Source organism: Pelodiscus sinensis, chromosome 7 (genome assembly GCF_052426305.1).
Source record: "Pelodiscus sinensis isolate ZL-2025 chromosome 7, ASM5242630v1, whole genome shotgun sequence".
Lineage (NCBI taxonomy): Eukaryota > Metazoa > Chordata > Testudines > Trionychidae > Pelodiscus > Pelodiscus sinensis.
Window position 1 is genome coordinate 77011367 of NC_143058.1, and position 24067 is coordinate 77035433.

At 45.6% G+C, this 24067-nt stretch overlaps 1 protein-coding gene across 4 annotated transcripts in view; it reads left to right on the top strand.

Annotated features, from left to right (window-relative positions):
• Positions 1 to 5602: 5602 nt before the first annotated feature.
• Positions 5603 to 24067, top strand: part of ADAM23 (ADAM metallopeptidase domain 23) — a 179360-nt gene continuing 160895 nt past the window's right edge. For all 4 annotated transcript variants that reach the window (XM_075934339.2, XM_075934341.2, XM_075934344.2 and 1 more), the window contains exons 1-2: positions 5603 to 5954; positions 7323 to 7549. In XM_075934339.2, the coding sequence (XP_075790454.1) occupies positions 5831 to 5954; positions 7323 to 7549 (351 nt within the window). In that variant the 5' untranslated portion in view covers positions 5603 to 5830. The remainder of the gene's footprint in view (positions 5955 to 7322; positions 7550 to 24067) is intronic.

The window sequence follows — 24067 nt, forward strand, 5'->3', positions numbered from 1 at the left end:
TTCTTTTAGATTATGCTCCCAAGTCTGGTTAGATCATCTACCAGGAGGAAACAAGGGTCAGTTTAAAACTACAGTAGAACTGCAGAGTTACAAACACATCAACCAACCACACACCTCACTTGGAACTGGAAGCATGTAATTAGGCAGTAGCAGAGACATCCCACTACTCCCCCCCAAAAAAGCAAATATAGTACAGTACCGTGTTAAACTTCTAAAATGATAAAAGGAAAGTTTTTTTTAAAAATGACAAGGTAAAGAAACTGTTCCTGCGCTTCTTTCATTTAAATTAAGAGGATGAAAAGCAGCATTTTACTTCCACACGGTAAAGTTTCAAAGCCATATTAAGTCAAAGTTTATTTGCAACCTTTGGAAAGAACGACCATGATGTTTTGTTCAGAGTTACAAACACCTCAGGAATGGCAGTTGTTTGTAACTCTGAGATTCTACCATACCTATGTGATGTTGTTGGATTTTTTTATGTGAACGTACAGAACATTGTTGCACCCACTGTTGCGTGTTGGCCCCAAACCTTGTACAATACTTGACTGACAGTGATCCATAAGTATTGCCAATATACACCTGAGGAATTCTGCTGTAAAGCTGTAGTCAAGCAAGTACACCATGGCCCCTTCCCTGAAAAGGATATGGACAGTTGACTTTCTCATGTAATGAACTCCCTTTTGGGAGTTACCTTCACATAGCAAAAACAATGGCATTCCCTCCTGTAACAGAGTTAGCCTTTACCTCACACGAGTGCCCCCTTTGGCCAATTGCAAGTTCCTGCAAGCCTCAGTTTTAAAAGCCTCGAGGCTACTCAGCCCTCCAGTGGAGTCACACCCTATGCAATCACAAACCACTTCCGGGTTACACTTCTAACAGAGGCCTATCCTGGTACCCTCTGTAGAGTGTCTCTCAATTCAATGCCATTCCCTTAGTTTGTTGCCTCACTCTGAATGAGAGTGGTGCCTCCAGGGCTTCCCTTCCTGGAGAGAAGTCCTTTGCCCTTTCTTCAGAGCTTTACCTTTAAGTCCATGAGTTGCTCAACAGCTCTCCACTGGGAGCTGTCCTTGGTTCTGCCAACCAGTCACCGCCACCTCCTCCTTTCCAGGTCTGGGCTTCAACTGAGCTGCCTCTAGTCCTGCAGCTTCTTATATAGTCCTTCCTGGCCCTTGATTGGCAGTCCTCTGGCTGCCTGGAGGACTTCTCTATGGCCATTTTGGCCTTAGGGTCTAGTCCCATTATATCTCCACAAGGGCAAGATTATATGAGAATGGACTAGATGACCTATCAAGGTTCCTTCAAGTCCTTCTAAGATTTTTATGACATCCAACATGCCAAGAACACTATTTCCCCTTGTAGACTACTGATATAGGTAGCATCTGAATACTTCTGTTTTATACTTGGTCTCTTTGGTATAGAAAGGATTCTGGGGTAGGCTGGAAAGATGTCAGAGCAGGAGGTGCAAAGTACAGAGCACAACTTATTCCAGAAATCTTGGCCACCAATGTAGTTGTTCGGCAGCTATTACTGACCAATGCAAAGTGGAGTAGTTCTGAGGCTACTATATCTTACACTAAGACCAGCTCAGAATCTGGCAATCTCCAAGAATGAAAGATAGAAAATTGGTGGAAAATGTTCTATGATTCTCAGTTGCACTGGGTATTGTTCTGGTACATCTTGGGGCCTCTCCTAATAATTTTAAATGTTCTCCACTCTACATAGTCAAATACCTTTTCCATGTTTCATGAATGTCAAGCATCAGGGATCTGGCATATGCTCAATACTGAATACGCTACAAATACGATATTGTCAATAGTAGGTCTTCTCAGTAGAGACTTGGTCTGGTCTAAATGCATTAATTCACTTCCCAAAAAATTAGTTAAGGTGGACTAGCAGTGCCTTGTGTGCTTCTAGAAAGTTGAATGCTCCTATATTTAAACCTCTGAAAACCTCTGTCCCGCTGCTGGCGTGCTCCAAGGCTTTGCTCCCCGTCTCCCTGCAGACCAGGGAGACGGGGAGCAGCTATTCTCGCCCCAGAGGATGGGGGCGGCGGACCGCGGCGCATCTGGGCTTCCCGCCGCTCCCGTCCTCTGGGGCGAGAAAAGCCCCGTTCGTAACTGCGGATCTGACATAAGTCGGATCCGAGTAACTCGGGGACTGCCTGTACTTATGAACATGAGGGTGGGGAGAAGAGTAGAGGTTGTATATCAGTAAGGCGTTGACAAAATAATCTCCGATGCTCACTGCAAATTCTACTCTAGCCCCTCTTGTGGCATACCAGTTTTTAAGATATACATGTGTTTGCCTGAGCACTTTATTTACATCAGCTGATTCAGCTACTTACTGGAGGACTGCATCTGTGGAAGCCCATGAGGAAATTAACCCAATTCTCATCACTAGCTCTAATGTGAGACAGCAGTATTATGATGAGGGGTAGTGCCACCACACTAAAGATCGCAAAAGAATTTCAATTTTTGAGGGGTGAAAGTCTACAGAATGTCTATCTTTTCAACTATTGTATCATTTACAATATTTTTTAGTAATTCACTTTACTTTTTCATTTTTCTGGAGCAGCTTGTGTGGGCGAGGGGGAGAATTTCATTTGAGGTTTGCTATGACTGTTCTAAAAAGGGATGTATGACTAAAAGTTTCTAATAATAATAACAATTATACTTAACTTGTATATAGCACTTTTCATCCATAGATCTCAGTGCACTTTTACAGAGGATGAAGAAGTAAAATCGATTTGGATTGGTGATGTGAAAAAGTCATGACGGAAAGATGCTCTGTAAATAGCTAAGCTTGTAAACATTTTAATTTTTTAAATAATTTCTTTTCATTCTGCCTGGGAAATAAACCCTGCAGGATTTCATCATTTTCAGCTCCATTGAATGATGAGCAGAGCTGAGATGCAGGGTATTGTTATGCTGCAAGATGTTAATAGCTGCCAGCTGTAGTAAGATGAGGGCTTAAAACAGAAGCCTCTATTACAGGCCTGGTGTGAGGCCGAGGCAACAGTGGTCAAGACTTCGCTAATATAAAGCAAAATCAAGCTGTGAGCAAGAGGCAGCCCCTGCACACAAAACTTGGCAAGGACAGTGCTGATATTGCAGAAACACTCATGCTAAGTGGTACTAGGCATGGGTTGTAAACACATTCCAGAGGGATGGTAACAGAGCACCTTGTTACGAGACATTTTGGTACCTACACATTCCCCATAGATCACAAGAACATACTAACCCAGCTTAGCACAGGGTAGGGCAAAATATGGCCCACAGGTTGGATTTGGCTTGCCAAGCCATCCATCTAGACTGTGGATGCCGCAAGGAGCCTTATGTAGACTCCCTGCCTGTCCCCACCCATTGCACGCTGCTCAGAAAAGCGGCTGCAGGGCCCTGTTTGTCTTTGAACAGCTGCAAGCCTGGGAAGGGGAGAGAGGCTTCTTGCACTGCCTTCACCACCAGTACAAACTCCCTGGCCAGTTTTTGGCCAACGGGAACTGCCTATTTGAAGAAAGGGCAGCGCAGCAAACAGCCCTGCATTTCGCCTCTCAGGCTCACAGCTATTCATCAATGCACATGGCTCCTGTAGCCTGTGTGATGGCAGAGCAGGCAGGGAGCCTGCCTGGGAAACCTGCTGGGCTGCTGGCCGGTAGTTGCTCTGTTAAGTCTCCTGGCCAGAGCCAGTCCTTGGCATCCCAGTCACTCCCTCCCCCCAAGCCTCTGCCCCCCGGTGTAACCCTTACCTATATAAACCAAGTCTCTGACCCCCTCCTACACTGATACCCAGAACCTGCAACCCAATCCTGTGTCACAGATCACAACCCCCTGCTGCCCTAGGTCGCAGTAAAACGCATGCACCCCATCGTACACCCTAGTCCCCTGCCCAAGGTCACAACTGCCACCTTCACCCAAACTCCCTCCTAGACCCCACACCTGCTTCTGCACTCCAATCCCTTATCACAAGCTCCCTTCTGTACCCAACCTCCATCCCAGACCCCGCACCTCCTTCTTTAATATCGTGGAAGAGTGTGGCCCTTCACCACATTCTAAAATGTTGGAGTGTCCCCCCCATTAAAAATTATTGCCCACCCCTGTTCTAGCATGACAGCATGATGAATAATGATGTCCTGATTGAACAACTATGCATGAGGTCAGGGTGATATCTGGGTACGTCAGAGAGTGGCAACATGATACATCCATAATGATGTGTAATGTGTGTACCTGTGTATAATACGTGTGTTAGAGGGGCTGTTGTTCTCCAGCCTAGGGAGCAACACAAAATCTGTCATTGGCTGAGCTGAGTCCATTGTCATGGGCACACATTCATAGCATAACTGTAAACATCTGATCCAGGGAGCTATTATTGTGCTCATTTACAATAAACCTGGTCTTTGGGGACTCTCTCCGAATCTGCTGTGCAAGCTACCTGTGCAGAACATACAGGGGGAGATGCATGCAGCAAAATGGTCATCATCATTGAATAAAGCAAGATACCTGTCAGGACAAACCACACCGGTGACTTCTGACTACTCCATCAAGCAGGTATTTGTCTTATAGAGGACACCAGACGTGGTTAAAACTGACAGTGGTGCTAAACACCCTTTTTCAGATTAAAAGGAGACAGTAATTAAATTCCCTTTGCATAGTTGTGGCTGGAAACAATAGAAGCCACCAATCAGAAGCTAAGCTGTGTGGTTTGAGGGATTCTGTCATTATATATGCAGGGGTTAGTGGATTTTTTTTGGCAACATTTGTATGTGTGAGATATTTTGTATTTAGCTGAGACATTCTGAGGAGATATCCCAGACCTGAAGAAGAGCTCTGTGTAAGCTCAAAAGCTGGTTTCTCTCACCAACAGAAGTTGGTCTAATAAAAAGCATGACCTCACCCATCTTGTCTGTGTAGAAGAGACAGAAAGCCCAACAACCAGCAGAGAATCAAAGAGGCAGTTATTAAGCGTGGCCTTGAGAGTCTCAGTCGAAGTGTGACAGTCATAGCGCTCTTTGGGGGCATGGAACTTGCACGAAGACTTGGGAACAGTGAACACAACTTCTTGCTGGTGGTGGCTCTTTCTGTATTGAGGGACACAGGGCGGTGCGTGTATTCTTTGTAAACAAGCGGGATTGTTCCAAAAAGTACAGCTGCCTGGTCTTATCAACGTCTTCTCTTCAACGAAGCAAGGCCACAAGCGCTGGCCAACTGCTTGCTCCAAGGGACAGCAGTCGCCATCTGATGTCTGTGGATCTCAGGCCACTTCTCCCGCGGGACCACAGGCTGGACTGCCTCGGCCCGGCACCCTCGGGGCCTAGCTGGCCCCGGATGAGGGATTTCTCCAGACGAAGGGAGGTCATTTCAGGCTCCCTCGTGGCTGCTCCCGCCTGCCCCTGTAGCCTGGGACCGCGCGCGGGGATCGGGGCCCGTCACCCCCCGACGCGGGTCTCCGCCCGCCGGCACCAGGGACAGCGGCCCCGCGCGCCGCACCGCCGCGCGCGCACCCGCCTGCCCCCGCCGGGCGCGAGCCCGCTCGGCCCCGGCACGGCGGGCTGCTGAGGAGGAGGGGGCGGGGCTCCCGCCGCAGCACGGCCAGGGGAGCGCGCGCCGGCGATGGGTGGGTGGAGTCGCGGCAGCCGTTGGCAGACGAGCCGCGCGCCGGGCTAGCGCGTGCCGCGGTGGGGACTGCGGCTGCCTGGCAGCGGGAGCCGCGCCCCCCCGCACAGCGCCAGAGCCCCCCCCCCGGCGGCATGCGGGCGGCGCGGCTGTGAGTCCCGCCGCACAGGGGCAGCCCCGTCCCGGCTCCTCCGCAGCGGCCGCCCCGGGAGCGATGAGCCATGAAGCCTCCCGGCTGCAGCGCCCTGCGGCAGCTTCTCTCCGGCCGCCTCCAGCTGCTCCTGGGGCTGCTGCTCCTCCCCGGCCCCGCCCGGCCCCAGCCCTGGGGGGCCGCTGCAGCCACCGGTGGGTAGAAAGCTCGCGCGCCGCCCGGTGTGTCCTCTGCACGCAGAGACCGGCCCGTCGCTGTGTGCATGTGTGTGTGTGCATGTGTGTGTCAGGTGTGTGTGCATGCGTGTGTGTGCATGTCAGGTGTGTGCATGTGTGTGTCAGGTGTGTGTGCGTGCATGTGTGTGCATGTCAGGTGTGTGCATGTGTGTGTCAGGTGTGTGCGTGTGCATGTGTGTGCATGTCAGGTGTGTGCATGTGTGTGTCCGGTGTGTGTGTGTGCATGTGTGTGCATGTCAGGTGTGTGCATGTGTGTCAGGTGCATGTGTGTCAGGTGTGTCAGGTGTGTGTCGTGTGCGTGTGTGTCGTGTGCGTGTGTGTCGTGTGCGTGTGTGTCAGGTGTGTGCGTGTGTGTGTGTGCATGTGTGTGTCCGCCCGTCCATGTCACCCCCCCAACCATTTTCTTCGCCAGTCTACTCTGACCATTGCTGTCCAATGCAGAGAGCCGTCTCAGCGCTCAGCGTTTCCCTTTTGCTGTAGTGTGTGTCCAGATCGGTGCATTTTAAAAATACCAAGCAGTGATGGATGAAAACACCCACATCCTATTTAAATCCGGTGTCCCTTTCTTTTTGCACGGGCCGGGAGGAGAACATGTATAAAATGCATTGATGAAGCACTGGCAGATGTTTGGGAGGGTGTTTGTAAGAAGAACATCTGCAAATAACGTATGTTTTTTCAAGATTTGATTTCGTTTTAGCTGCATTTAAATGAAATGCAGAATGCCGGAGACACTTGTCTTTAAAATGGTGTTATTAGTACTACTATTGTGTTGCTTGCCAGATTGAATGATACCACACACCTTAAAAATGAACAAAAAGGAAATGTGGGTTTGAGCAGGAAAACCCTGGAATGCTGCTCACTAGAAGTGTTCTTGGCATCCTCAAAGTTACAGGAGTAGGGAAGATTGGCCATTATGTAAAGGGAATCGATTAACATTCTGTGCACATGGACTCCGTACTCAAGTTGTCTTGAGAACGTGGGGAGCATTCCCAGCAGTTTTATAGATGTACAGCACAGTGTGCAAACGTGTAACTAGCAGAGAGGGGAGAACTGCATGTCTGTTAAGAGATCCCTCATCTCATAAAGCTGAAAGGCTTTAAAACATTCAACATCTGAGATTGCATGTGAAAATGTACATGAATTTAAATAATACAGGATAGCAGAAAACCATTTAAAGTGTAAAAATAAATCAGACCTATTTCATTAATCATTTCTGTTTAAGCAAATAATATACTGGAATACAGCAAAAAAAATCTCTAGCTTAATTTTATGGAAAGAGACACATTCTGCACGTTAGTTTATGGCTGTCATATCTTTCTTCCTCAGCTCTGTATTGGAATGAAACTGCAGGAGGAATAGCAGGAGCACTGGCAGATGAAGAGAATATACTCCTACAGAATAACAGAAGTAGCAGTAAGAATAACAACCCAAGCAATGAAATCCAGAAAGAAATCACACTGCCTTCAAGACTGGTCTATTATATCAACAGAGACTTTGAAAGCCCTTACCATATCCTGGACACTAGAGCAAGGCACCAGCAGAAACACAATAAGGTAGGGACAAACCAGACTTAGTATTGTACAGTAGCTTATCCTCTGGTATGGAAATGTAATAGTTTAAATTATTTATTTAAACAGGACACCAAGACTTCAGAGGTCACTGCACCACTTTTAGAAGTTAAAAAAATTGTGGAGATTTAAATATGGGCCTAAACTGAAATTCTGGATCCAAATAACTTATCCAGGTATTTCAGGGAAATGGTGGAATTGGATAAGAATTCAGCATTTTTTTGCTCAATGTTATCAATATAAATCATGTTAGTTTGACTACATCTGAATTGAGATACATTAAGCAGCAAAATACTGTTATAAAGCTGTGCTAAACTACTCAAGTATTTGTGGCCCTTGCCTTATTTGAAATCATTTAGCTTAAAGTGTTGCCAAATAAACAAAATTCGGATGTCCTACTAATGCATGTACAGTAACGATAATTATAAAAGCTGCCAGTTTTCAAAATCTTTAGCCAGAAACAACATTTTTATAATTAAAAACAAAAAATACTTTACCCACACAAGATAAATATTACAGATTTATCAACTTGAGATGGTCAGTAGAAATGTCTGGTTTGAGGTGTGATTTAGTAATATAGTTTTGTGTAGTCAGCAGGCCTAGAAGTAAATATAACTGAAAATTATCTCTTAAAAGCCATAGAATCATAGCGTTGGAAGAGACCTAAGGAGGTAATAGAGTCCAAACCCCTGCTAAAAGCTAAATCATTCTAGCCAAATAAGTCATTGCCCTAGTGAAAATGAGTTTGGAAGGGAGAGAGCAAGTGACACAGGGAGGGAGGATGGAGCGAGTGGTGGAAGGGCCTTGAAGAAGGGGCTGGGCAGGATGTCCCTGGATATTTTTAAAACAATAGGGGGGTCCTTGGATTGCTAAAGTTTGAGAACAGCTGTTCTATGGCACTATCATCCATTGTTGGAATCCTGTTTATTTAGCCTATTTTGCTGCCTCCTCTTTTCCCCCATGCTCCGGGGAGCCGTAAGCCACAAGCTACATGGCAACCCCTGTGCTCTGGGGAGCCACAAGCCATATGGCCTCCCCTCTCCCCTGTACTCAGGGGAGGTGGAGCTGTGTGGATTCTGGGGCATGAGGCCTTCTCCCTCTCGGGTGCTGTGGGAGCCGTGCAGCCTCCCCCCTCACTGGGGCTCTGGGAGGCAGGACAGGAGTCACATGGCCTTCCCTCTCCCCAGTGCTCAGGGCATGCACCTCTCCCAGCAGCCTGCTGCAGAGTGGGTGGGCTTGGCACTAGCAGCACCTCCTGGATTCCCTGATGAGACTCCATGCTGCAACTTTTGGGGTGAGGACGAGGAGCGTGGGGCCCCAGTCCCTGGCAGTGGCTGCAGCCCCACCTCTCCAGCGTGTTCCATGGGGACGCTGCTGCCTGGTTCCCTCCCACCCAAGATGGCGGAGAACCTCCCAAGAATGAGCAGATCCTGCAGGAGATTGGGAGCAAGGACATGGCCTGTGTGGGACCCACCCTGCAGTGAAGGGCTGAGGTTGGGGGTCTGCAGAGAGCGAGGGGCTTCCCACCTGGTTACACCCAGAGACTGGGCAGGGCCCCTGCACCGATAACTTCCCCTGCTTTCAAGACACCCAGCCTCTGGCGAATGCTGTGGAGATGCTGTCCTTTGAGAGTTCGCTCCCCACTTGGGATCCCTTGGGAAGGCCTCGCCCTCCTTGGGTGCCGTGTCCATCCCTCTGTCCACAAAGCACTGCCCCTTTCCCCCCGTCAACTCCCGTCATCTGCCCTGCTCGCAGTGCTGCATCCCAGCCTTCGAGGGAATGGGTCAGGGGCGGATATAGGGCAGGGCGAACGGGGCGGCCGCCCTGCGCTTCAAAAAGCCCCGCGCATGTGCCGTGGCAAAGGGGGGGGGGCCCACGGAATTATGCTGCCCAGGGCCCCACAAAACGGTCATCTGCCCCTGGAATGGGTACACCCGCTGGAACATCCTGGGACCAGGACGTTGGCTCAGGCAGGCTCTCCAGGGTATGCCATGAGCTGGGCAGGTTTGGCCACACAGCACATCCAGCTCTTTGGGGACAGCGCAGTTACGCTGCACCCCAGCCACTTCTCTGACTTTCTGGAGCAGCCTGTCTGCGCTCTGGGCTCACCATAGAGCAAAGCTGCCCTGAAGGCCATTCACACGGCGTGCAGCTTGACGAATTCGTGGGAGGGACAGGGTGTGTGGAGGAAGGGGAGAGGGTGTATGTGAGGATGGGCAGTGCGGTGAGGTGGATATAGGAATGGAGGTGGGGAATGGGCAGTGTGGGGGTGTAGAGGGGGAGGGGTTAGGGAAGGATGGGGATGTAGGAATGGAGGAAGGCGGTAGGGATAGGAATGGAAGAAGGGGGCATGGGCTGTGGGCCATGGAGCTCCAGGACAAGGACTAGTGGCTCAGATTTCCCCACCGGGATTTCTTCCTGCGTGACCCAAAGCTGGTTCTCAGTAGGGCATGGGCATGTAAAGCTGGGGGCTCCCCCATGGTTCCATGTTTCTCCATTGCGCCCTGTCCACATGGAGCATGTCCCAGACCCGCGGCCGGAGCTCACTTGCCAGCTGGAAGGGCACATCTGGAGCACTGCTGCCCTGCAAAGACGGGTAGTAACCACGTGTGGAGAATGGGGAATTCTCACAAAAGTGGCCAGTGAGAGGGGAGTTGGTGAACATAGCGAGCAGGGGACACGGCCCCCTAGTTATTATATAAACAACATTAGTAAAGCTCTTTGACTTGATGTACTGCTTTTCTAGATTTGCTATGGAAATATAATTCATTTATGTAGATACTCGTTAGAAATTCTCCTTAGTGTTTTCCAAACTTACTGATGAGGATGGTCTTGCTCTTTTCTCTCTTATGACTTCCTGCAGAAAGGGAAAAGTTGAGGAAATTCAGAGATGGTGGAGTGTGAGGAAGAGTGTGTGTGCAGGCCTACAGAAAGGTTTGGGAATGTAGGTCTTGGAATAATGTAGATCTGTGATTTGTGGGGAAATTTTGCAGATCTTGAGGGACCCACATAGTCAGCTGCTCAGCTAGTCTCTCCTTGTGTTATTTCTCCATGCATTTTTAAAAACCGTTTTGATGCCATTCCTTGCCTTCCTGTGCCCTAGTATCTATCTCAGATTTGTGTAGAAACTGTAGATGGAGCAGAACTACAGGAGTTAATGCTGATCTTGTTAGCATTAATTTCAGTTGCTATGTTCAGGGCTGAGTACTGTGTAGAGTGGTTTTCATTTCTACTTGGCTATGTCCCCTTAACCTGACAATCCCCATGATGCCATATTCTTATTGAGGCGTTTCAGTAAGCTTGAAGGTCAAGCAGAGCACGTCTTGTTGGCACTCTTCCCTCTGATGGATTTTTGCCCTTTTGAAGTTGAACTTCCACTGCTTTGATCCCTTTCACACAGCAAAAAGGATTGACAATGTTTTCACTGGATTCTGTCTTATGCATTGCATTGTTTAAATTGCTTATCTGTACTTCCAAGGTACTGACAGTTCCAACCGATCTTATATTTTGGACCTGGTCCCATAGCTGTCCTCTTCATTTACTTCAACAGTCCCTCTGTCAATATTTGTTTGTTTCCTCCTACTGTGTATTTGTATCAGAGAAGACAAACAGCACAAAAATGTGTAATCTTTCAGTCACAGTTTGTCAAAATACTACACTTACCACATGAAATGAGTGTTTTATTCTTTTTACAAATATAATGATAAATAAACAAGTTATATGCATCTTTTGGATTTCCTACTGCATTTTGTGTGTTGTAGTTCTGTTTTCTTTTGGAACGCCTTCTGGTTAGGAATTATCTTTTATGTATTATTGTACTGAGATGATCACATTTTAAGTGCTAAACAAATCAATGATTTTCAAAGCCAAGTCAACAGGAGGTCTACTTTGAGGACTGATAATTTAGGTGTAAATAGAAAGGGGGAAAACATGGCAGCCTTTTAAAAATGTGCTAGTTGGGAAAATGGTTGATATTTTTATGCATTTCAGTAAGATGTATGACTACAAATCTTGTTTTGTGAGCATTGTTTTATTACCTCTTTTATAGTAATTGGCACTTAAATGCCTAGAAATGAAGGGCCTAATCCCATAAACCCTTTCTGTGCAGCTGCTGTTGTGATTAATAGGAATGGGAACTCCCCATAGCGTTGTCTGTGGGATTGGGCCTTTGAATGACTCCTAAATGCTGAATCACTATGCAAAGCTTATGGATGTATGACTATGTATAATGAGAGAGGTGTATGTAGGCGAGCAGAGAGAGCAATGTCGAAAGGGCTTTAAAACAGCATTTTTTATTTAAAATCTCTTCCTCATGGTGAATTGTTTACAAGCTGATTATTCTGGATGATATATATATGAATTAATGAGATACTGTCAGGATTAAAATAATGGATCTTATTCTGTTCCCAGTTATACGGATATAAACCAGTTGCATTAATTGGGATCACATTAATGTGACTAAGAGGAGGATTTAGTCCAATATATTGTAAGGTGCTTACTGGTAACACTTGCGACAGTGCTGATTATTTAAAAACTCTTTCTTTGTGCTACTTTGCTTTATTTGTCTAATCTGTTTTCATTTTCTGGTTTTTGTATTTTGCAGTGCTTGGGTTACGAATGCTACAGAGAAATGTCTAACTAAATTTTAATTATACAACTTTCTTTTTTAAAGTATTTTGTTAAAACATTTCTGTAACGTTCTGGCCCCCTTTCTAGGGGTGGGGAGTCGTCATGTTTTGCTGTCTCAGTCCTAATTAGTCCTCCGGTTACCGACCGGGGCGGAGGGGGACCTGGGCCCGCCCTCTCTCCAGGTTCCAGCCCAGGACCCTAAGGGTGGGCGTCCAGGACGCACCGCCCGACCGGGGGGGCTATGGCCGCAATTCACCGGTCCCCGGGGTTTTCCGACCCCGTCCTGGGCTGCTTCCTCCGACCCCTTCAGTTCCGTCTGGCCGCGCTTGGTTCGGTGGGGTGCCGGGTGTGATTCACCCTCTCTGGTCGCGGGGGTTCTCCGCTGCCAGTCCTGGGTTGCCTGCCGGTCTCGCTGCGTTCCCCGTCCTCCGCGCCTGCCGGCTCGCCACCCCACTGGGGCTCCGTCTCTCTTTCCCGGCTCACGGCCGCCCGGCTTTTGAATCCGGCGCCCCTGGTCAGGGACGCCGGCGCATGCGCCCTGGGCTGCTGGGAGCGCGTGGGGGTTGGGCGTCGGGGAGGCTCCTGCGCCTGAAAATGCTCCGGTAGCCACCGCCGAGCAGACGCGGCAGAGCCGCTCGGGCGTCCCGGCAGCTGTTCCCCGCGGCGCCTAAGTGCGGGGCGCGGGGTTCGGGCTTGCGATTCCTGCCACCCCGTTACAATTTCCCATAAATATTAAGTTGTGGGGACTTAAATTACCTTTGAGGTCTACGTAATTTGTCAACATCAAATTCAAATGTTTTATGAATAATAAACAGTATACTAAACATTTATGAACGGATGATTATACAAAATTAAGCTTCTCTGATGGTGTCTTCTAGACTGAGCACTGAGTCCCATTGGGTAGATAGAAAGATTATTTAGCTTAAACTATATAGAAGCTTCTGGGACCCCATAAAATTGGGTCCATAATCCATGAACTATTGGAACTCATTTACGAAACTTTTCTTAAATATTACATGAATTAGAATTAGGATTTATAATCCCTATTCCATGATGAGATATCCTTTGAATTATTATGTATCTTAATTAAAACTATCTTCACATAAATTTTTTCTGAAGAAAAAACCTAATCAAAAATCCAATTTAAATTAAAAAAATGATTTTTTATTATTTTTAAATAATTGATTTTTTTATCTGCCCCGAGACCAAAATTTCTCAAATTGGGGTCTTGACCAAAAAGGGAATTGCAGAGAGGTCACAAAACTATTTTAAAGGAAACTTGGTATTGCCACCCTCCTTCTTATACTGCATTCAGAACTGTGCAGCTGGACAGCAGTGGCTGTTAGCTGGGCAGAGCCTCACCTGCAGCAGTGCAGAAGTAAGGGTGTCGGTACTATACTTACTTCTGCGCTGCTCTCTGCAGAACTGGGCTTTCAGTCAGCAGCTGCCACTTTCTGGCTACTCAGTTCTGAAGAGAGCAGTGCAGAAGTGCAAGGGTGGCATGGTATGATATTACCACCCTTTTGTGCTGCTGCTGGTGGCAATACTGTCTTCAGAGCTGGGGCCTTGGCCAACAGCTGCTCAATTTAGAAAGCAGCTGGTCACCTCAGAATGCAGTGCCTCTGCCAGAAGCAGCACAGAAGTAAGGGTAGCAGTACCACAACTCCTCCCCCCCCCCCCCGCCATAATAACTTTGTGATCCCCCTCCACAACTGCTTTTTGTGTCAGGACCCCTACAATTGCAACACTGAAATTTCTGATTTAAATGCATGAAATTTATTATTTTTAATCATAGAACACTAGACCTGGAAGGGATCTCGAGAGAGGATTAAGTCCAGTCCCCTTCCCCCACTGCAGGACCATAATATCCTGTGACTATGACATTGACCACTGAATTTGGCAAGGCCTTATTTATGTGGTGGTTTCTTTTAATGTTTATGTTTCTGTGTGATGGATGCATGATCACTGTTATCATATCATCTAGGTTAACAGTGTAACTTAAACTGTACTGCACAGTAAATGCACAATCATGACTTAATCCTGCCTGCACCCCTTACATGCTTCTGTAATACAAATAATTAAACAAACAAAAGAAACAGCCTGATATATCATGTCATGACTGAGGCATAGCCAAAGTGCAGTGTGGGGAAGCTTGCACTACCACTCTGCATGCTATGTGTGCTCTGTGGCTAGAGGACTTTAGTCTTTACTGCTGCCAGCCTGGTTGCGCACACAAGTTCTTCAGCCACTTAAAAATATTTTAAAAATTCAAAATATGTCACAGTTTTTTTAAAAGTAGCCTTTAGCAGATCTGACTGTCTTCTCAATTGTTTTTATATGTCTTTTAAATCTATCTACATACATGCACAAGAGACTTATACTAGGGTTGTTAAATTTCAATTACTTGACAAGTGATATAGTCAATGCAATTTGAATTGAATATTTGATTAGTCAATAAGGGTGCTTCTGCCTTTGAAGTGCAGCTGGGAGCATGGGGCCAGCCAGGCAGTCCCCCACTGACCCTGTGCTCCCTGTGGTGTTTCAAAGTGGCAGCGCTGCGTGGAGCTCGGGGTTAGCTGGGGACTCCCCTATTGACCCCCAGCTCTGTGCGGCACTGCCACTTTAAAACGCCGCGGGGAGCCTGACATCAGGCTCCTCATGGCATTTCAAAGTGGCAGTACCGCACGGAGCCTGGGGTCAGCGGGGGAGGTCCTAGCTGATTCTGGGCTCCACACAGCGCTGCCACTTTGAAACGCTGCGTGCAGCCTGGGGATTCCTCAGCTGGCTCCGGGCTGCATGTAATGTTTCAAAGTGGCAGCGCTGCATGGAACCAGGGATCTGGCCCCAGGCTCCATTTCCCTTTGCTTGCTGCAGCTTTCTGATAGACAGCGAGGGAGGGGGAGTGAGAAACAATTAATCAGCTAGTGTGTTGACTATCTGATAAGTATTTACTTATCGGATAGTTGACTACTTGACTAGTCGTTCACATCCCTATCTTATACCACTTAAGCTATGTACTTCCCAGTGATCTTTCTGTGTCATCTGTGCATTGAAAGACCACTGCAATTAGGTCTAAATAGTCCAAATTATCAGTAAGGCCTCCAATCATTTTTGACGTCTGATCTTCCAAATTTTTCTTTGATCCTAGATAGAAACACACTATATCATTTTGGTTAGATGAAAGCTTGAATTTCTAAGATATAGTCAGTGCAGTGCTGAATGTCTAATGTATTTTTCTCAAGCAACAAGTAAAATATTTTAAAACACTTTGGTACCTGAATGCTTCTTTGGCTCCATGCTGAGATGTTCACCAGGCTAGCAATCTATTTCATTTCTGAAAATTCACCAAATATATAATAGAAGTTGTTCTCAACTGGGCTAATAGTTCTCAATTGTACTATTTAGATTCATGTTCACCTTTTGTTATTATCCCAGAATGATGCACGCAAATGTAGTGTTCCTGATCACATTGCCCTCTCCCAAGTGCTTCAAAATGGATTCCTTGAGGATCCCCTCCATGATTTTTATAGGGACTGAGATAAGGCTGACTGGTCTGTAGTTCCCTGGATTGTTCTTCTTCCCTTTTTTGAAGATGGGCACTGCATTTGCCCTTTTCCAATCATCCGGGATCTCTTCTGATCTCCACAGGTTTTCGAAGATAACGGCCAAAGACTCTGCAATGACATTGGCCAGCTCCCTCAGTACCCTCGGATGCATTAAATCCGGACCCATGGATTTTGTGTATGTCTAGCTTTTCTAAATAGTTCTTAACCTGCTCTTTCTCCACCGAGGGCTGCCCACCTCCTTCCCATACTGCGTTACCTGCGTTGTTCTTTGCTATTTGTAGTTAACATTGATCAAAATGACAGTGTGGTCTTCTAGTAAGTGATTAATCCAACAAAATAGGATTGTTCCTTTATTGTCAGCTTGTATGTTGTAAAAATGCATCTTTGTGTCGGCTGTGACAGCAATATTGCATACACTGTTTAGTTATGAAGGGGGATGTTAAAATGAGGGTAATTTGTTAACTGTGTAACCACTGAAAATGTTATCCATTATATGGTTACAGCATGTGCCAGCCGTTGCCCCATGCTGCTACCTCTGATACAGGCAGGTGGCTCCCTGGGAGCCTGACCAAGAGCCATGTGTAGCTGTTATGCAATTTGGGTAACTGATAAGCTCATGCTTATTGGTTACATGTTTATGTGGCTACATTCTTACATTCTCAATCATGAAATGCATTAATTTTTAAGAATAGGAAAAGGTTAAATATCAACTTAATGCTTAAAGGACTCTTGCAAATGTTAACTTTCTGGAAATGCCAATTTACATTTAGCAAATTTAGAAAACTAGTTGATGAACATATATACATACAGGCAGTCCCCGGGTTACATGGATCCGACTTACATCGGATCCCTACTTACAAACGGGGTGAGGCAACCCCGCACTAGCTGCTTCCCCCCAGCAGACCAGGGAGACGCGAAGCTAGCGCCCCCCCCCCAGCAGACTAGGGAGACGCGGAGCGGCTTTTCTCAGCAGACACCTCAGCTTGAGAATAAAGGACTGAGGGAAGTGAGGTGTGGGAGAATAAAACTGAGCTCTGGAGAAATGTTTGGCTAGAGTTTCCCCTACAATATGTACCAGTTCCGACTTACATACAAATACAACTTAAGAACAAACCTATAGTCCCTATCTTGTACGTAACCCGGGGACTGCCTGTATAGGAGCTGAGGGCAGAGATGGTGCAAAAAATAGCATAGATTTCTTACAGCACATAGAATTGATACAAATTTACACCAGGACACTGGGTATTAAGAAAACTTTATTCCTTTTATAGTGGCCAACAAATCTTAGTTAACTGGATTAGTGTTGTAAATAATGAAAGAGAACAAACTCAGATTCCCCCATTCTCTGATCTGAGCAGTAATCCCTGCTTCATGGAAAGCAGCCAACCAGATCTGTCGTCGACGTACCAGATCTTCAGAAAAAGAAGCCACGATAAATCATGCAGGAAGAAATGATGAAAGCAGTCAGGGCTACATTGTGACTTTGTTACAAAACCTCATGCACAGGACAGCATATAGTGTGTGTTCTCGCTAGGAATGTGAAAATGTAACTTTGTACACAGTTAACTGATTAGCCTGGGCTCATCAGTTAATCTTCACAATTTCCTGCAGGCTCCTGGCATGCACAGGGAGCCAGATTAAAAGGCTGGCTCCCTGCCTTTTTGCCCCCATCTTCCGCTCCCTTGCATTGCTGCCTCTAACAAAATAGGAGCACGCACGGGTTCCTGGGGGGCTGACTCCCCTCCTCCCCAACACGTGTACCTAGCCTTGAGGCTCTGGGCTCCCATCCGCCCCAGCATTGGGGAGGCCATGCGGGTGCTCCAGCCCCACATCGCTCACCCCTGCAGCTCCTCTTGCTTTGGGGGAAGGAACCCCAAGCCTCATGGGCTGAATTCAGGAAAGCCAGAGCCAGATCAGAGCCACGAGTTCTGCCTGATGGAGGAAGAAGTGGCTTAACGTGCTGCTGCTCTCCCTCCCTTTGGCAGGCACAGTAAAGCACTACACGGAGGCTCCCCTCCTGAAAATCTACTAGCATGGACCCTCCTAGGCTTTGCTGTGTGAGGGGAATGGGGGGGAGTGCCTTTCTGTTTCCCAGTCAGGGACCATTTTTTTTTTCTTCTCACTTTTGTGCAGCCGCTGACTGATTTTTCTGTGTGTCTGTGGTTTCCAACCCAAAAAAAGTTCTCCCTGTCTTAAACATTACTTGCATTAGAATTAGAATTAATAATCCCTATTCCATAACTTTGAGCTATGATGTATCTTAATTAAAACACAAGTTTTTTTCCTAAAAAAACTGATTTAAATATAAAAATTCAGATTTTTATTTTTGTTTAAATCACTGTTTTTTATCCACCCTGCTATAGAGCAACATATCAAAACTATTTATAGTGGACTATTTAGAGTAATGGCAATAATGGTTTACTCATGAGTTAACATGCCTTATGGTAATGGTATTTATAATCCACCAAGTGTGTAGTAAAAATGTTCAATAAACTTCATATAAGAGAACCAAGAATGGTGAGATAATATCTGTTATTGGATCAACTCTTTTTGATGGAAGAAAGAAGCTTTAGAGCTTCACAGACCTGTATGAGCAGAGTCTGTTTATCTTTCCCAGAACTGAAAAATAATTCCGTGAAGCTTGAAAGCTGTCTCTTCCATAAAAATATTTTGTCTCACAGATCCTGGGATCAACATGACTACAAAAAATAGCTATTCATATAAGTTAATTGTTAGCTGTATATGCTCATTAGCATATGTTTTTAGAGCTAATTTATAAAATAAACCTTACTTTGCTCTGTTTTTCTCCTCCACTTTCTGTGGACATGTGTATCTAAGAAGGATTTCTTCAAATTTTAAACAGCATAAATATCTTGAGTTTTGTATGGTTCAGCATAAAAATGGCCATCAGACCAAATGTCCATCTAGCCCATTCTTCTGTTTTCTGACATTGGTCACCACCAGGTGCCTCAGAGGGAATGAACAGAATAGGCAATCATCAAGTGGTCCATCCCATGTTGCCCATTCCCATCTTCTGACAAACATAGGGTAGGGACACTATTCCTGCCTATCCTGGGTAATAACCATTGATAGACCTATCCTCCATGATTTTATCTAATTCTTTTTTGAACTCTCTTAAAGTCTTGGTCTTCACAACATCCTCTAGCAAGGAGTTCCACAAGTTATCTATGCACTGTATGAAGAAATACTTCCTTTGGTTTGTTTTAATTCTGCTACCAATTAATTTCATGTGGTGATCCCTAGTTCTTGTATTATGGAAATAAGTCAATAATCATAGAATCATAGAATATTAGGACTGGAAGAGACCTTGAGAGGTCCAGTTCCCTGTCCTCATGGCAGGACCCAGTACTATCTAGACCATCCCTGATAAACATTTATCTAACCTACTCTTAAATATCTCCAGAGATGGAGATTCCACAATTTCCCTAGGCAATTTATTCCAGTGTTTAACCACCCTAACAGTTAGGAACATTTTCCTAATGTCTAACCTAAACCTCCCTTGCTGCAGTTTAAGCCCATTGCTTCTTGTTCTATTCTCAGAGGCCAGGAAGAACAATTTTTCTTCCTTCTCCTTGTGACACCCTTTTAGATACCTAAAAACTGCTGTCATGTCCCCTCTCAATCTTCTCTTTTCCAAACTAAACAAGCCCAATTCTTTCAGTCTTCCTTCATAGGTCATGTTCTCTAGACCTTTCATCATTCTTGTTGCTCTTCCCTGGACCTTCTCCAATTTCTCCACATCTTTCTTGAAATATGGTGCCCAGAACTGGACAAAATACTCCAACTGAGGCCTAATCAGCGCAGAGTAGAGCGGAAGAATGATTTCTTGTGTCTTGCTCACAACATACCTGTTAATGCATCCTAGAATCATGTTTGCTTTTTTTGCAACAGGGTCACACTGTTGACTCATATTTAGCTTGTGGTCCACTATAATCCCTAGATTCCTTTCTGCCGTACTCCTTCCTAGACAGTCGCTTCCCATTCTGTACGTGTGAAACTGATTGTTCCTTCCTAAGTGGAGCACTTTGCATTTGTCTTTATTAAACTTCATCCTGTTTACCTCAGACCATTTCTCCAATTTGTCCAGATCATTTTGAATTATGACCCTATCCTCCAAAGAAGTTGCAACCCCTCCCAGTTTGGTATCCTCTGCAAACTTAATAAGCGTACTCTCTATGCCGATATTTAAATAGTTGATGAAGATATTGAACAGAACCGGTTATACCTTTCCAGCAGGATTGTGAACCGTTAATAACTACTCTCTGAGAACAGTTATCTAGTCAGTTATGCACCCACCTTATAGTAGCCCCTTTAAGTTGTATTTGCCTAATATATTGATAAGAATATCATGCGAGACCGTATCAAATGCTTTAATGAAGTCTAGGTATACCATGTCCACCGCTTCTCCCTTTTCCACAAGACTTATTATTCTATCAAAGAAAGCTATCAGATTGGTTTGACAGGATTTGTTCTTTACAAATCTATGCTGGCTGTTCCCTATCACCTTATTATCTTCCAAGTGTTTGCAGATGATTTCCTTAATTACTTGCTCCATTATCTTTCCTGGCACAGAAGTTAAACTGACTGGTCTGTAGCTCCCTGGGTTGTTCTTATATCCCTTAGGGTATGTCTACACTACCCTCCTAATTCGAACTAGGAGGGTAATGTAGGCATACCGCACTTGCAAATGAAGCCCGGGATTTGAATTTCCCGGGCTTCATTTCCATAAGCCGGGCGCCGCTATTTTTAAATCCCGGCTAGTTCGAACCCCGTGCCGCGCGGCTACACGCAGCACGGAGTAGCTAGTTCGGATTAGGCTTCTAATCCGAACTAGCTGTACTCCTTGTGGAATTGACTCCTTCTCAAATTGACTCGACTACCTGATAAGCATATGCTTAGTCGACTACTTCTTTATATCCCTAGGTAGTGAACTACTCCTTTATAACCCTAGTTTACAGTCCAAATAAAGCCTTTTCCGAAAGATCCCTTATCCCTCTTAAAATAAGGAATGAGGGATCTTTTGGAAAATACTTTATTTCCCAAAAGATCCCCGTCTAGACTGGCGCTTTTTTCCGGCAAAGCTCCGAGCGAGAAAAAAGCGGCAGCCATGTTTATGCAAATGAAGCGGGGGGGATTTAAATCCCCGCTTCATTTGCAATTGCGATGTGTCTAATTTGCATCCCTTTTACGGAAAAGGGATGCAGTCTAGACACAGCCTAAGGTTGTGTCTAGACTGGCAAGTTTTTCCGCAAAATCATCTGCTTTTGCGGAAAAACTTGCCAGCTGTCTACATTGGCCGCTTGAATTTCCGCAAAAGCACTGACGATCTCATGTAAGATTGTCAGTGCTTTTGCAGAAATACTATGCTGCTCCTGTTCGGGCAAAAGTCTTTTTCCGAAAAACTTTTGCGCAAAAGGGCCAGTGTAGACAGCTCAGATTTGTTTTCCGCAAAGAAGCCCCAATTGCGAAAATGGCGATCGGGGCTTTTTTGCGGAAAAGCACGTCTAGATTGGCCCCCAGACGCTTTTCCGCAAAAAGTGCTTTTGTGGAAAAGCATCCTGCCAATCTAGACACACTTTTCCGAAAATGCTTTCAACGGAAAACATTTCCGGAAAATCATGCCAGTGTAGACGTAGCCGAGAAGTATACTTTAAAGCTAAATGATTTCCTTGGTTACACTAACTTCCAGTGGCTTTAATGAGAATTAAAATCAATGGGAGTTAAATTGAAATCAGTGGTGCTGCTCACGGTTAGAGTTAGACATGTGCATAAGTCTTTAAAACATCAGGGGCTTAGTTACTAAAGTTGGCAGATATAAAACTGGATATATTCTGAGTAAATCTGTGGAGCAAAGCATGACCTATTTCTATCTCATCAGGAAAATATTCTTAAATTGATTTAGCAGATAGCTTTTCTATGTTGAGAATTTATTTCCCATTTCAACTAAAAATCCAGTTTATCCATTTTAAAAAATATTTTACAATTATATAGCTCAAAACAATTTTAATTTATAAATGAGTAGCTGTTTTTAAAAAAAGCTTAATTATCTCTTTTAGATACATGCATACATATCATTTTTCCAATTTAAGCATTTATTTTAGTACACAACAGTAGCACAGATGTACAGAGAAAGTCAGCTGGGTATACTTCTGAATCATGAGGTCTATTAATTTTTAAAAATCCACTTTTTTAATATGGATCAAGAAGTCAACTCTTTACAATAGCAAACTCAGGAGTTTTGCCCAAGTAAGGAATGCAACATCTGTCTCTTACGTGTTTGGCTAGGCTACCAAAAATTTTCTAAAAAGCATCAAACTTACAGTGTGGAAATCTATATCTAATTATACACAGTAGGAGATCTAAAGGAACTGTTAAGTAGTCTGTCTACTTAAGCAAAAATCTATCCTTTTAAAAATGTCTGATACTATCTGATGAATAAACTTGATTACTTAATCTATTGGCTTGTAAAGGCAGTAGAATTTTACAGTTAAATAATCTAAACATATATCCCTCAATGATGTGGCCTTCGACTGAGAAGGAGAAAGACACTCCCCACTTTCCCCTCACACACCAGAGCCTAGGGGGCACAGCCCACTAGATTTTGTTTGCTCAAGCCCCAGAGTGGTACCATAGGGTGGCTGGAGTACCAGTGAGGGCTCCCCAATTCTGGGGGAGGCCCTCAGTCTCGGGGGCTGAATCCAGGCAAGAAGGGGCCACATCCGGCCCCTGTGCTTGATGTTCCTCACACCTGTACTAGAGCAATGGGGTAGTGCTCTTCATAGAATTTTATTTTGGTGGCAGCAAAAATGAGAGAGAGAATCCAACCCTTCCTTCTTGAGCTAGCTCCACTAGTGGCATTTGATTGGTAGCACTTTGCTGCTGGAAAGCTTAATGTGATATTGCAGCTTTTCAGCAAGAGGGTAGCCTTGGTTGGTGTAACAAGCACTTGTGCTGAGAAAGCAAATAGTTTCTTTTATGTCTTTTAAACTATGTAATAAATAGATGGGAACAACAAGAATATAGGTGGTTCTTCGAGTGCTTGCTCAGGTGTATTCAATGTAGTGTGTGTGCTTGCAACGTGCACTGGTGGCAGAAGATTTTCCCTTAGCAGTACCCATAGCAGAGCTTGCTCAGGTGCCCCCTTGAGAGAGACACACATGCTTTGTTTTTGGCCCCCTTCACCCTCAGTTCCTTCTTGCTGCCAGTGATGGTCCTTGGAACCTGCTTACCTCAGCGTTAGCTGTTGCACTTTTTCCAGTTGTTGGACTCTATTTTCCTAGTAAATAATTACCATTGTTAGTCAGTTTACTGTTATCAGTCAGCTAGTATAAGTCCTGTAGGGACTTAGCCTTGGGGTTGGGCATGTCAGCTGCAGTTGCTGCCAGCCCATGCCAGTGAGTGACCACAACTGCAACTGTTTGTGGTGCTTAGCAGAGACACACATTAGTAATATGTGCCAGGTTTGTAAATCTTTCTAAGTCTCATAACAAAAAGGAGAGAGACATTGGTTTTAAGACTCTCCTAATGGAATCCACCTTAGCTCTCGTGCACGAACAATTAGACTCAGCACTGACTGCCAATACGCAGCACTTAGCTGGTGCAGTCAGTCTCCCAGGACTCTTCTCTGGCTCTGCGCAAGCCCAAACAAGATGGGCAAATCTTTGGGGCCTACAAAGGATAAGCCCCAGATGATGGCTGCTGTTGACCCTTCTGCTGCACTATAGCAGACTCCTTAGTCCCCTTCAGAGTGAGGCTCCCTCTCTCTCTCTCTCCCCACCTCTTCATCAGAGTGGCTTTGAACAGGTGCTAGTGCAGCCCATACCTGTAGCTGTGGGACTGTACCATAAAAGAAAACCTGCCATGGCACCACCCTGGTCTCCACAGATAATAAACTTGGGACTGGTACTCATTGTAATTTGAGCCTTGTGTGATGTACCGGTTGGTAGCACAGCACCACACCCTCTGTCAACACGATTCCCCAGTTCCGTCTTCCTGCAGTGTGTCTGTGAGGAGTGCAGGGGTTGATGGTCCCACTCTGCTTCGTGGCACTGCTCTTTGGACAATTGGCACCGCTCCTGAAGCTGCTATGAGCTAACCAGCCACTGATGCCTGCACCACATGTTCCCCAGCAGTCAGGTTCTCCAGAGGACCATTCTCGTCTCTCCTCTATCCTGGGCATCCCCATCAGATGCCAGAGTGTGGTACTGCACTAACAACAGAACTTGTTCATTGTCTGGTGGCACTGCACACTGTGGCTACGTATACACTACAAAGAAAAGTCAGAAAA